Here is a 14,785-nt window from a genome sequence, read left to right as displayed (position 1 = left end):
ACATAGACAGTCATTTGTGAAATGAATGACTTTAAATGGGCATTGTTCAGAAGGAGAATCAATAACTTCACCATACATTGTCACCCATTCACGAGGTTTAGCAAGATGAGAGATCAAAGCATCATAGATGCAATGGTGTGGTAACTTATAAAACTTTTCATTTGAATGTTTCATGTAAAAGTACATGTGATGATAAATTTCTATTCTATTCTATTCATGTTGAAAATTTGACTTAAGTAAAGAAATGGAGAAAAATTAGATGAATCAATTTCTTGGCAGTTCAGTGTAAAGGTGAAAAGAGGCCCTGAAGCGGATAAAATATCCCTCTGGACTATTATGCAATGACCAAGATGGCAGCTGAGATTATAAATGTGCTTCACTTTGTTTGAAATTACTTGAGGAGATGATAATTAATATCTTATTAAATTCTATAATTAAAATCTTACAGAGCACTTTCCTTATGAGCGGAATGGGTTGAACCTCCTCCATGATGGTTGAGTTTAAAGGTGCTTTACTAAGCCTTCTTGATAAAGAGCATCTCACATTGCATCACCAACCTTACATTAAATTCCAGGTCATAGCTAAAGAAGCAGGTCTGGAATTGGCCTCAGAACCCATAGATATAAGAGGAAAACGTTTGAGCAATATTCCTACTTCTGATCACTCCAGGAAGCAACGATTATACAAGGATTAGTTTTGGTTTTGAATCACCGACCAACATTAACTGTGTGAGGATGACAAATCCTGTGAAAGTGGAGAGTGCTTCTGGACTAGTTTTCAATGAGTTTTTGTCTTTTTTGCAGGAAAGAAGGGAGGGGAAGGTGCCATTTTGTGCTGAAATCCAACATTCCTCATGTTGGCTTTATTCTATTTTCACAATCCATTTTATTTCTCTTCGATTTTCCAATTATTTTAATGACAAGATATGATCTAAAGTTTAGATCAGAGTGGTGCTGGAAAAACACAGCAGGTCAGGCAGCATCTGAGAAGAAGGAAAATCGATGTTTCGGGCAAAAGCCCTTCCTAAACTCTGGTTTCCAGCATCTGCCTAGATATGATCTAAAGTCTATCTTGCCATTGAACCCAATGATGGGTTTTAGTCCTCATTGTGGGAGATGAGGACCAGGGAGCGATTCATACAGCTGGTGGCTGAGCTCTCTCAGCGCTATCCCATCTTTTTGAAATTGTCTCTTGGTTTGGTGCAGGTGATCCCATTCCCTGTTTATATTTGGAAAGTACAGCAGACATATGGGCAGTGCCCCATGCCATGACAGGCTGTTTGACAAGAGCAAACAGAACGAAAAGGAATGTGAAATGTAATGGAGGATTTATTTTTCCAGAAACATACAAAGGTAAGGGATGTCAGATTCTTTGTTAAAATGAGGTGTTGTGATCTCATTGATCAGATCACATGTCATTCAGTAACAGAACCACAATATCCAATATCTAAACAATCCCAGATGATACATTTTATACACACCAGATCTCCATACTGGTTCATTCCCACAGTGAAGGTGTGTTTCCCCATCGAGTGCTCCAGATTGTGTTGTTTGATGTATCTCATATTGTCTTCCCATACCATTCTCCTGTAGCTCTCTTCATCCTGAATAAACGCATAAAGTAAATGATGTGCCAGTATCTTTCAGTCTTAAAATAATACAATAGCCTTACAAATTCCTGTGCAACACCTGAAATAACACTTTTCAGTTAGGTTTTTATCTTCCCTAACATATCAGAGAAGTTGAACACATTCCCCTTTCCTCTAGACACAAAACAAAATCTGTTTGATCTTCCAGTCTGACAGAGTGACACGGAGAGTATAGGAGGAATAATGAGGTGATAAAGATCAATATCTTTAATCATGAACCAAACACTTGAGTGTCAGCAACAGAAAATTGGATCATGGAGGATGAATGCCACATTGCACAGGTTAGATTTTGTCTCCTTGATTCCATTAATTTTATGGGGTGGAGGTGCTGCTGTTGGACTGGGGTGAACAGTCACACAACACCAGATAACAGTCCAACAGTTTAATTTGAAATTGTAAGCTTGCAAAGAGCTAATTAATTTGACAGATATGTTCTGATTGGTGTGTGCAATGGTAATATCAATGTGAACATACAGTTTAGGCCAATGGACCTCTCTTGCCCTGTTCTGCACCGTCAATACAAACATGGCTGATTTGATTACTCCACATTCTCATCAAACACTGAATGAATGTTAATATATTAAAATAACACCATTACATTGAAATAATGAGTTAACTACAAGTACTTTTTTTTATATAAAAGGGTCTGAACTTTCTCAAAGTATTGTTAATGATTCCATGGTCATTTCACCAGGGATCCAATGGAACATCAATAAACTGAGTTCTTGAAGACAGAATCTTGCAATAGGCACTTTCAATCTGGTAGTGGACACAGAACTAGAATTACTTCAGCAACTTTTAGCCCCTGTTGGGATCTTCTGAGGTTGAAGTCCTGAGTGCCAGACTTAAAGGGCAGTCAGACAGATTTTTACTCCCTGCAAACAAGGGCAGTCAGTCAGAATATGTTAGTCAGCTCATACCCAGAGATGGAATAGACATGACAGAATGTGGCCAGACAGTTTATTGATAACTTAATGGAGAATCGTCTCCAGGCAACTTGGGAAGGACAAGATGTCTGTTCCCCAGTGATCATAACAGTCGGGTCCTCCCTTCAGACCAAACCCGCCTGGACTGTCACAGCAAGAGTGACTGTCCATTAATTGGAAATAAGAATATGGCTGCATTACAGGATGGGGATGAATAGTCTTCTGTACACCAGAAGGATAAGTGACTACGAATTGACAATCATCAGGTATCGCCCAGTCAAACCATACCAATGCAGAGGGATCAAGATAAAGGAGGATCACATGCAAATCTCAAAAACAAGTGGAATATGTGCGCTGAATGGGTGAAAATTACTTTATGCTAGCTAAGTTCTAGCAAGTTCTGGACAATGGTCCTCCTTACCCAAAGACTGCCTCTCCTTTATTCCAATCTTCACTTCATCATGCCCTATTCTAGGGAGAACTTAACTGGAAAAGAAACTTAATTCCTGTGACCGTGTCTGTTAATGGCAAAAACATGCAATAGGCTTCCTGACGTCTGCTAATTGGAAGGTCCACCATCTTTTAATTCGGGGAAAGAATTCTGGATGTTAGCCTCCTGCTTGCTTGAATCCCCACCCAAATCCCATCCTGCCTCCTCTGGGATCAGACGGTTATATCTTCAATCCCTGCTGTTTTACTGTGAGTTTGTTCAGTCCCCATTTGGAGATGGAGGATGGACGAACACACATGGAATTTCAGGATCAATATGCTTTCAGTTTCACTACACATATCTATTGCAGCCAAAAGGAAACACAGCTCTCCCACCTGATCTCAGACTAAAAATTCTCAATAATTTCACAAATGTTTGGAATCTTGCCCTTTCAGAATGAGCTGAATGCTTGAAATAGATTTCTTACTGGAGAAAATTCTCCTTTTACCTGGGTGTACTGCTTCTCATAACATGATTTCCAACTCTTCCAGTCTTCATCCAGTGTTGAATTAAACGTGTGGCCTGAGGCTACAACCAGAATAGACACTGCCACACAGCCCAGAAACAGAGAGAACTTCATGATGCACAATCTAATGGAGCAAAACCATTGTTGTTAATGGACACCATTTAGAGATTATGTAGAGACTCAAATCATTAAGAGATTATATAGTTATTATTCTGTAAAGTGAACTATATAAGCAAACAGTATCCTGTTCAAGCATCTTTCATTTGTCCTTCCCCTTTATCTTAATACGCTTACATTGTGTTTATTGCAAAATCACCACTAGGTACTGCAGTTAAGTGTAAGTCCATAAACGCAGATTATTGTCATATAGTTGAGTGTCCAATCATTAAAGTGTGTCAAATGTACTGTCAATGTGTTGTGATGAAAGGTGCATTGTTATGAGCATGAGATTTTGTGATTTGGTTTTCAAAATAGAGGCAGATGGATTTGGGCCTGTTCTGTGAATATACTTTTAAAATCTGGTCGGAAAGGAATTTGAACTGTGGCCTTTGGTGTCAGTTTGAAAAAAAGCGTGTGATTCCGTCAAGTGCCTGAGCGAACCCCTGTAATGTTAATGGATATAAACATTTCTACTGTTGAGCTGAAGACAAATTGCAAGGTTTGAATTCAAAGGAATCAAGCTTAGAATTCAGAAAAATACATGACCTCAGCAGGAGTGGTTCTCCAACCGGTGAAGCATTCATGTTACAGGAATTAGCATTAGAATTAGGTTTATTGTCACATGAATGTATTGAAAAGTTTACACAGTTGTGAGAGTTTACAGAAGACATAACCAAAATGAAAAAGCATTTTAGAGTTTGGGAGATTTCAGAATTGAAAAAGATTCCTGCCAGCAGACAGGAAGAGTATTCATAAGATTTAACCCCTACGGTGCACAAAGAGGCAATTTGGCCCATTGAGTCGACACTGGCCCTCCGAGACGCATTCCTCCCCATCCCTTTAAACCCTGGAAAGTAAGTAGGAGATGATTAGAGTCATTGGGTCATAAGAATGTACATAAGAATGGAAACAGACCCTTTGGTCCAACTTATCCATGCTGACCAAATATCCTAACTTAATCTAGTCCAATGTGCCAGCACTTGGCCCAATCCCTCTAAACTTTTTCTCTTCATATGCCCATCCAGATTCCTTTTAAATTTGTAATTGCACTAACCTCCACCACTTCCTCTGGCAGTTCATTCCATACATACACCACACTCTGCATGAAAAAGTTTCCCCTTAGGCTAGAAGCATTTCTAAATCCATTATTGACTCATGGTTCTGAGTGTCCAGATTTATTAATCTAGAGTATTTCACACTCCAATTTAGTTGCTGTTTGGATCAATTGGGAACTATCTGTTTTGCCTATCTTAACATCTGCATCTGACTCCACGTCTTTCTTGTCTGAGGAATTAATGGCTGGTCTGTCTTCCTCTCTGCTATGTTGTCCCTGTCATTGAGCACAATTCTGTGGAGCAAGCAAACAATCACTATTCTAGCGATTTTGCCTGGTGAGCTCTGAAGTAGTCCTGAGTGGTTCAGATAACAGAAACTCATTTTCAACAAACCAATTATCTAGTCAATGATGTCTATAGTGCATTCACCTCACTATACTGCAAATGATTGTGGCCCCAGCTCTGATCCCTGTGGCACTCGACTTGTTACAGGTTGACATCTGCCCCAATTATCCCAACACTTTATCTTCTGTGAGTTAGTCAACCCTTCATCCATGTTAATATGCTGCCACCAACTGCATAGGCTCATCTTATTAACTAACCTGATGTGTGGTAACTTGTTAAATGTCTTCTGAAAATTCAAATGTATTATATACATTCTTTCCCCTAAAGCTATCCTGCGTGTAACCTTCTCAAAGATTCTGTCAGGCATCACTTCCCTTCATGAGGCCACGCTGACTCTGCTTGATCTTATTGTGTGTTCCTAAATGCTCTACTGCACCATCTTTTATAGTAAACTCTAAGTTTTGCCCAATTATAGATATCAACCTAACTCATTGATAGTTCCCCGTTTTTTGTTTCCTTCACTTTTGAAATAAAAGTGGTACATTGATACTTTCCCAATCTCTGGGACTTATCCAGTAACTGGGATTCCTGGGAGAATACTCCGATGCATCCATTATCTCTGTAGCTACTTCCTTTCATGTTCTGGCATATATCCCATTAGGACCAGGAAAGCTAGTGATCTTCGGCCCCATTCATTTCCCTGGTATTGTATCTCTAGTGACAGTTACTGCATTTATTTCCTCCCTTCCTTTAGTCCTTGAATATTTAGTAATTTGGAATGATATCAGTGTCCTCTGCCATGATTACTGTTGCAAAGTATTTAAGTAAACTCCTCTGCCATTTCCTAGTTCCTGTTATTATTTTCCTCATTTCATTCTCTCAGGGGCCTATGTGTTGCAATAGATTTGCAATGAACTGACAGACATTGATTACACCTGAGGCATCTGATGGAAGGCGCCTGACTCATAACCTCCTGTGTGACCATTCTGTGCTTTGAAAAACATCAAATGCTTCATGCCCTTGTGAATGTGAGTTACCATTGAATGGAGAGTAGAACATGCCCTTACAGAGTGCAGCGGTTCAGTCCTCTTTTTGTGACTCTGGTTCGAGGCTCTGCTGAGACACCCAAGGGTGCTGACCTTTCCAGTGTCTTTGGTCAACCCTCTGTTAGGATTGCCTCCTGTTCACGTTTCCATGAAACGGAATATCCCTTAATCCTCCGGTTGGTTATAGAGACATCACTGAGGAATGGAGTCACTTTATTTCTGGTCTGAGGGATCTCCAAAAATGTGTGAGTATGGCAGATACAGGCTAACTGATTCTCTGGGAGTGCAGAGTAAAGGGTGAATTCTAGCACCTTTCAGGTATGGAAGTTGGAGCCTGGGAAGTTCCGGTGAGGGGCCGAATTTGCTTCTAGAGCCAGCTATGGGGTTTAGCGTTTTACTTATGCATATACTGAGGTGAGCTGGGAAGATCATAAGCTCATAAATAACTTGACCTGTCCCTCTCAAAAGGACCTCCCACTGTTAGATCTCACACTTTCCCAAAAACAAGACACCTCCCACAATCCTACGCACCTCCACCGGCCTATTTCTAATTCCAAGAGTAAATCTGCCTTTCATGACGTTTCTTTAATCGGGTTAGAAAGCTGTCCTGCGTAAATTATCACAATGACATTCCCTTTCCTACCTCATCTGACCAACTAATATTTGTATTGTTCAACCCTCTCTATAATTATTAGTCTAGATTTTTCACTCAATCCACTTCATTTCATTAATTCGTAGGATGCGAGCATTTCTGTCCAAGGGTCAGTATTTTGGTCCATTCACAAATTGTCTGTGAAGGTAAGATACCTTCTTTAAACTACAGCTACAGTGCTCTAGAGAATAGCCTCAATGACTGTAATGGATATTACTGTTCTAAGTCAGAATGCTGTGTGGTTTGGAGGGAGATGTTTAGTTGATGGTATTCCCATATATTTGCTGCTCTTGTCCCTCAAAGGAGTAGAACTCTTCTTCTTATTTCTCTGTCGATCTCCCTTCCACTATTTGGTAGGCTGTAAACTGCACCTCTTAGTGTGATTAATCCTTTGCTGTATTCCTATCTCTATCTATCTGGATTTTCTTTTGGCTTTGTGTCATATTTTTCTGCATCTGTTCTGCTATCTCTAACATTTACAGCTTCTTGACTCTCCCATTTACCCCTCCCTGTCTTTTCAAATCTATTCTGTGCAATGCTGAATTGCCAAGTCTGGTTTTATGTAACTCAGGAGGTAGCATTGAGCCTCCCGTCTATCGGCTGGAGAGCTGGTGAGAGACCACTTTGCAAGAGACTAATTTCGGGGGTGGGAATGGGGGCAAGCGGTTTAAGGCCATGCATTGGTTTTTCATTAGACGAAGGTGAGGACTGCAGATGCTGGAGATCAGAGTCAAGATGAGAGTGGTGCTGGAAAATCACAGCAGTTCAGGCAGCATCCGAGGAGCAGGAACCTGTTGTGATTTTCCAGCACCATTCTAATTTGACATTGGTTTTTCATTGCCTTACCTTCTATAACTTGCTGATATCAAGTCTGACGATTCAACATCAATCCCGTGTCTCAGTCATCCCAATGATATATTAACCAATGCATCATTGTCTACCCTGTTTCCTTCCAGTCAGCATGTGCCATGTTTAACATTCAGTTTAACATATTTTTCACAGAATTTCCTCCCACTTTAGTGCAAACACCATTTTAGACTTCTGTAACTCTACTAGCTCCCTTGCCATCAATGGCCTCCGTGACTTCATTGTTTCCTCAGCTCTTTCCTGTTTCAGTCACATTTAAGTTAAAGTCACACGACACCAGGTTATAGTCCAACAGGTTTAATTAGAAGCGCACTAGCTTTCGGAGCATCGCTCCTTCATCAGGTGACAGTGGAGGGCTCAGAACTAACACAGAATTTATAGCAAATATTTACAGTGTGATGTAACTGAAATTATACATTGAGAAATTGATTGTTAAGTCTTTCATCTGTTTGAATACCATATAGGTCCACTTCTTTCATGTGTAAATCACAAAACCTTTTTTTAAAAGTTGCATCCTCAGGTTCGGTGTTAACAATGGGTGATAGCTAGACAATATGTTGAAGGTGAGCTGAAAAATGTGTTGCTGGAAAAGTGCAGCAGGTCAGGCAGCATCCAAAGAGCAAGAGAATCAACGTTTTGGGCATAAGCCCTTCTTCAGGAATGAGGAAGATGTGCCAAGCAGGCTGAGATAAAAGGTAGAGAGGAGAGACTTGGGGGAGGGGCGTTGGGAATGCGATAGGCGAAAGGAGGTTAAAGTGAGGGTGATAGGCCGGAGAGGAGGTGGGGATGGAGAGGTCGGGAAGAAGATTGCAGTTCAAGTAGGCGGTGCTGAGTCCGAGGGTTGGGACTGAGATAAGGTGGGGGGGAGGGGAAATGAGGAAGCTGGAGAAATCTGCATTCATCCCTTGTGGTTGGAGGTTTCCTCGGCGGGAGATGAGGCGCTCTTCCTCCAGGTGTTGTGTTGCCATGGTCTGGCGATGGAGGAGGCCAAGGACCTGCATGTCCTTGGCGGAGTGGGAGGGCGAGTTAAAGTGTTTAGCCACGGGGCGGTTGGGTTGGTTGGTGCGGGTGTCCCAGAGGTGTTCTCTGAAACGTTCCGCAAGTAGGCGGCCTGTCTCCCCAATATAGAGGAGGCCACATCGGATGCAACGGATGCAGTAAATGATGTGTGTGGAGGTGCAGGTGAATTTGTGACGGATATGGAAGTGTCCCTTGGGGCCTTGAAGGGAAGTGAGGGGGGAGGTGTGGGCGCAAGTTTTGCATTTCTTGCGGTTGCAGGGGAAGGTGCCGGGAGTGGAGGTTGGGTTGATGGGGGGTGTGGACCTGATGAGGGAGTCATGGAGGGAGTGGTCTTTCCGGAATGCTGATAGGGGTGGGAGGGAAATATATCCCTGGTGGTGGGGTCCGTTTGGAGGTGGCAGAAATGACGAAGGATGATACGATGTATCTGGAGGTTGGTGGGGTGGTAGGTGAGGACCAGTGGGGTTCTGTCCTGGTGGCGATTGGAGGGGCGGGGTTCAAGGGCGGAGGAGTGGGAAGTGGAAGAGATGCGGTGGAGAGCGTCGTCAACCACATCTGAGAGGAAATTGCGGTCTTTGAAGAAGGAGGCCATCTGGTTTGTTCGATATTGGAATTGGTCCTCCTGGGAGCAGATGAGGCAGATGCGAAGGAATTGGGAATATGGGATGGCGTTTTTACAGGGGGCAGGGTTGGAGGAGGTGTAATCTAGGTAGCTGTGAGAGTCGGTCGGTTTATAGTAAATGTCTGTGTTGAGTCGGTCACCCGAGATAGAAATGGAGAGGTCTAGGAAGGGGAGGGAGGAGGATAGAAATGCTCCACCAAGTTTCCTATAAATTCTGTGTGTTAGGGTTGAGCCCTCCACTATCACCTGATGAAGGTGCGACTCTCCGAAAGCTAGTGTGCTTCCAATTAAATCTGTTGGACTATAACCTGGTGTTGTGTGATTTTTAATTTTATAAAAACGTTTTGTGATTTACACATGAAAGAAGTGAAACTATATGATATTCAAGCAGATGAAAGACTTAACAATCAATTTCTCAATGTATAATTTCAGTTACATCACACTGTAAATTTCTGCTATAAATTCTGTGTGTTTGGATTGAGCCCTCCACTATCACCTGATGAAGAAGCGACGCTCTGAAAGCTAGTGTGCTTCCAATTAAACCTGTTGGATTATAACCTGTGTGACTTTTAACTTTGTACACACCAGTCCAACACCGGCATCTCCAAATCATTCATAGTTAGGCTGCTTTTGTTACTTGTCACTCCCACCCTTAATCTCACTCATTGAAATGTAGAGGGATCAGAACTGAAAGGTTTTCCTGATGAAAATATCATTGTATATGTTGAAGATTTTTACTTCAGTAAAGAGAACACTTAGGAGTGAACTAATCAATGTCTTTAAGATTGTGAAAGTGTTTTTGATAGGTTAGCCAGAGTATAAATATAAGGTAATCCCTAGCAAAAGTTAGTGAAGAGTGAACTCAAAAGAAACTACTTTACCCAGAGAGTGTTTAAAATATGGAACTGGCAGCCACAGGAAACAGTTGACACTAAGAGCAGAGATGCAATTAAGTGTAAACTAGATAAGCAGATGAGGGCAAAAGGAAGGAAAGGACAAGCTGACAGAATGAGATAACAAGAGCTGAAAGAAGGTAATTAGAGTTGTGGAATCTTAGAGCTGCATAACACGGAAACAGACCCTTCGGTCCAACTCGTCCATGCTGACCAAATATCCTAAATTAATCTAGTCCCATTTGACCAATATCCCTCTAAATCTTTCCTATTCATATACCCATCCAGATGCCTTTTAAATGTTGTAATTATACCAGCCTCCATGACTTCCTCTGGCAGCTCATTCCAAACACACACCACCCTTTGTATCAAACATTTGCTCCTTAAATCCATTTTAAATCTTTCCCCTTTCACCTAAGACGCCTGCCCTCTAGTTTTGGACTCCCCCACCCTGGGAAAAAGACCTTGACTATTCACCCCTCATGATTCAATAAAACTCTGCAAGGTCACCCATTAGCCTCCCATGATCTAGGGAAAAAAGTCTCAGCATATTCACCTTTCCCTATAGCTCAAACTCTCCAACCATGGCAAACACTTGTACATCTTTTCTGAACCCTTTCAAGTTTCACAACATCTTTTCTGAAGCGGGGAGATCAGAATTGAATGCAATATTCTAAAAGTGGCCCAACTAACGTCCTGTACAGTTGCAACATGACATCCCAATTCCTATACCCAGGTATGTCAAGCACCTTTTTTTCACTACCCTGTCTACCTGCAACTCCACTTTCAAGAAACTGTGCACCTGCGCCCCGAGGTTTATTTGTTTGGCAACTCTCCCCAGGGCCCTGTGATTAACAATCTAAGTCCTGTACCGATTTGCCTGACTAACATATACACTCGAGTGGACCTGAGAAGCGTAAACGCTTGCTTCTGTGCTGTGAATGCTTAGTAATAATTTACAGCTTTCATGTCACCACATTCTCTCCCATTTAGTTAGTAACAGATGAACAAAGGAACAGACATAGGCCATTCAGCCTGTCAAGTCATTTCCAACATTCATTGAGACCAGTTGCCAACTCCATATAACGGCCTTTGGCTCATTTCCCTTCATAGTTTTGTCTGATTCATATCTAACTCAAATTAAAATGAAGAACTGTTTTGTTCATGGGACGTGGACATTGCTGGCTGGGACAGCATTTATCGCCCATCCCTAATTGCCCAGAAGGCAGCTAAGAGTCAATCACATTGCTATGGGTCTGGGGTCACGTGTAGGCTAGCCAGGGAATGATGGCAGTTTCCTTCCCTAAAGGACCTTAGTGAACCAGATGTGTTTTTCCCCAACAAACATTTCATGGTCCTACATTAGATTCTGAGTTCCAGATTTTTAGTGAATTCAATGAGTTTTGTCAGGTATGAGCTGCCTGTCTTGAATCCATGTTGGTTCTCCCTGACTAACTGCAAGATTTTGAGGTGTTCAGTTACCCATTTCTTGATTATAGACTCCTACAGGTTCCCCACTACAAATTTGAAGTGAATTGGTCTGTAATTCCCTGCTTTGCCTCTTCCACCCTTCTTTGTAGGCAGAGTGACATTTGCAATTTTCCAATCCAGAGGGATGACTCCCGAATGTAGGGAACCCCTGTATTTAGTTACCTCCTCCTCCTGTTTTTTTTTAGAAACTTACTATTCTGTTTCATGAATATTTATCTTCCACTGTGTTCTGTTTTATTGAAAAATAGAGCCCTCCTAATGCTCACAGGCACCAGCTTATAGCGTTCCTCATTGCCCGGAAACTGGACTGGAGCAGCCAGATTAACACTATAGTTATAGACACAGGGCAGAGGCTGGGTATTCTGAGACACGTGCCTCACCTCCTGACCCCTCAGTTCTTCCCCAAAGCCAACCAATCAGGAGTGTGATGGAATAATCCCCACTCCCCTGAAAAGTGCAATCACAACAGCACAACACCATCCAGCACACAGCAGCTCACTTGATTGAGGCTCTAGCTACTAGACTGTGTTTCTAATGCAGCATCTAATGCTCCTGCAGCTGCACTACATACTGTCTACAGGATGAGCTGTAGCAGACCACCAAGTTTATTCCTTCCCTTACAAGCTCTCCCACTGAAGGGCGGAGAGCAGCAGTGTACAACCCCCATGTCCACACTCCCCTCTCAATCACACACCATCCTGACTAGGACATATTTTGCTGCTCTCCTGTCTGTGTCATTGCCTCAGAAAGCCCTAAGACCATTGTGGGAGCACCTTCACCACCAGCACTGCAGCAGTTTCAATAGAAGGTCCTGCAACACCCTCAAGGCAGTTAGGAATGGGTGATAAATGCTGACATTGCCAGCATCGTCCACACCCTGAGAATAAATACTAAAACAGAACAGGGAAGAGGAGAAGCTCATCGTGTTGGTGATTTGAAACATGTTTAATCACTTCCCCAAAATAGTGATGCTAAAGCATTTATACCCTATTCAATCTGAACAGATGCACAGAAGGAGCATTGAACATATCCCATTTCATCCAAATAATCAACAAAAACCAGAAGGAATGAGATAGAGGCCTTATATCAGCAAACTCACCTTGCAGTGATCCACTGAGTGCGACTTCACCAAACTCCAAGTGGGCTCCCACATTATATAGACACAGTCTTCCAGTGGGCCCACCCATTTGGACTTATGGCAACATCAGTAATTGGGAAATTAATAAATGTGTTAAAAGCAATTATTTCAGTATGTTGCTAAAATATCCAATTTCACTTTTGCAATGGTGAACAAAAAGAACTCTTTGAAAAGCTTGCTACCTCCTGTTCCTTTTTTTCTGCTTTCTATTTAACTTGATGTCACCATATGTAAGGATGGTACACAGCTTTGCAGGAACACAGGCCAAAATGTAATTGTTACTTTAGATCCTCTCTTTGTTCACTATTTCGGTTGAATTTTCATTTTCAGTAGAAATAGTGTCAGCGCTGGGAAGGTTTCGTAGACTGTTTACATGTAAATGTTGACATCGAGCAGTTCTTCATGGTGTCTCAGTGTTGCGTAACCTTCCTCTACTCTGTCTCAATATCCACCAAACACCCTGCTGCCCCATAGCACCAGGGTCCCAGGTTTGATTCCAGCCTTGGGTGACTGTCTGTGTGGAGTTTGCACGTTTTTCCCGTGTCTGCATGGGTTTCCTCCGTGTGCTCCAGTTTCCTCCCACAGTCCAAAAATGTGCAGGTCAGGTGAATTGGCCATGTTAAATTGCCCATAGTGTTAGGTACTTTAGCCAGAGAGAAATGGGACTGGGTGGGTTACTCTTCGGAGGGTCGGTGTGACTTGTTGGGCCGAAAGGCCTGTTTCCACACTGTAGGGAATCTAATCTAATTGAAAAAAAACCCTGCTAACAACACAGGAATAGGGTGATGCTATCCAGCCCCCTAGCCTGTTCCACCATCACTGAGATAACCTCTGATTTATGACTGTAGCTTACAAGGCACTTCAGAAAAATGACCAACTTTCATTGGTCGCAATTTCCACTCGAATGTCCAGACTTCAATGAAATACATCATTCCATTCTGTTACAGAATTTAATTTATTTCATAACTTAGAGCATAACATACCCTGTGTTGCATACCAACCAACCCAACTGCCCATGGCTGAACACTTTAACTCCCCCTCCCACTCTGCCAAGGACATGCAGTTCCTTGGCCTCCTCCATCACCAGACCTTGGCCACACGACGCCTGGAGGAAGAGCGCCTCATCTTCCGTTTTATCTCAGCCTGCTTGGCATCTCAGCCTCATTCCTGAAGAAGGGCTTATGCCCGAAACGTCGATTCTCCTGCTCCTCGGATGCTGCCTGGCCTGCTGTGCTTTTCCAGCACCACACTTTTCAACTCTGGTCTCCAGCATCTGTAGTCCTCACTTTCTCCTTGCATACTTGTGTGTATATTATAGATCTTGAACAGGTTTAATAGTGTTAATATAATTGACTGACTGAGCTTTCCACTTAAAAAAAACTTTGCTTGCTAACTCAAAATGTTCTGGCTTCATCATTCATAACTTTACACGTGGACAAATACATATTGTCTAAGGCAGATTAAAAACACTTCTTAAAAATTCAAACACTGTTATATCACTGTCAAGACTGAAAAGGGAGGAATTTATTCATTTGTCTGACGCAGTCACAACCATCTCTATCAGACCCATACTGGTCCCTCACACACTCATTGCACTCAATTGCTCGCATTAGCCAAATCTTTCTATGCCTTGGTACAACATGGGTGAAAGAACTGAGCACAATGTTGCTAAGTTTGGAGATGACATAAAGGTAAGTGGAATGACAGATAGTGTTCAGAAAGCAGGAAGACTGCAGATGAACTTGGACTGGCTAGGACAGTGGGCAAAAGTGGCAGATGGAAATCAATGTGGAAGGTGTGAGGTTATGCACATTGGCAGGAAGAATAGAAGTGCAGATGATTTTATAAATGAAGAAAGGCTATGAAAATCCAAAGAACAAAGGGACTTGTAAGTCCTAGTTCAGAATTCTCTTAAGGTTAACATGCAGGTTTATTTGATAGTTAGAAAAGCAAATGCAATGTTAGCA

General features: G+C 42.2%; 1 protein-coding gene across 1 annotated transcript in view; it reads right to left on the bottom strand.

The window, feature by feature from the left end:
- The window catches only part of LOC122565168 (procathepsin L-like), a 31,955-nt gene extending 19,090 nt beyond the window's left edge, over positions 1-12,865 (bottom strand). The window contains exons 1-3 of the mRNA XM_043720868.1: positions 12,780-12,865; positions 3,513-3,654; positions 1,481-1,603 (exon numbers count right to left, since the gene is read on the bottom strand). Of these exons, the coding sequence (XP_043576803.1) occupies positions 1,481-1,603; positions 3,513-3,644 (255 nt within the window). The 5' untranslated portion in view covers positions 3,645-3,654; positions 12,780-12,865. The remainder of the gene's footprint in view (positions 1-1,480; positions 1,604-3,512; positions 3,655-12,779) is intronic.
- Positions 12,866-14,785: the final 1,920 nt, after the last annotated feature.

The sequence above is a fragment of the Chiloscyllium plagiosum genome, chromosome 31 (genome assembly GCF_004010195.1).
Source record: "Chiloscyllium plagiosum isolate BGI_BamShark_2017 chromosome 31, ASM401019v2, whole genome shotgun sequence".
NCBI classification, from domain to species: domain Eukaryota; kingdom Metazoa; phylum Chordata; class Chondrichthyes; order Orectolobiformes; family Hemiscylliidae; genus Chiloscyllium; species Chiloscyllium plagiosum.
The sequence above is the reverse complement of the archived record's forward strand: the minus strand, read 5'-3'. Positions and strand labels throughout refer to the sequence as shown.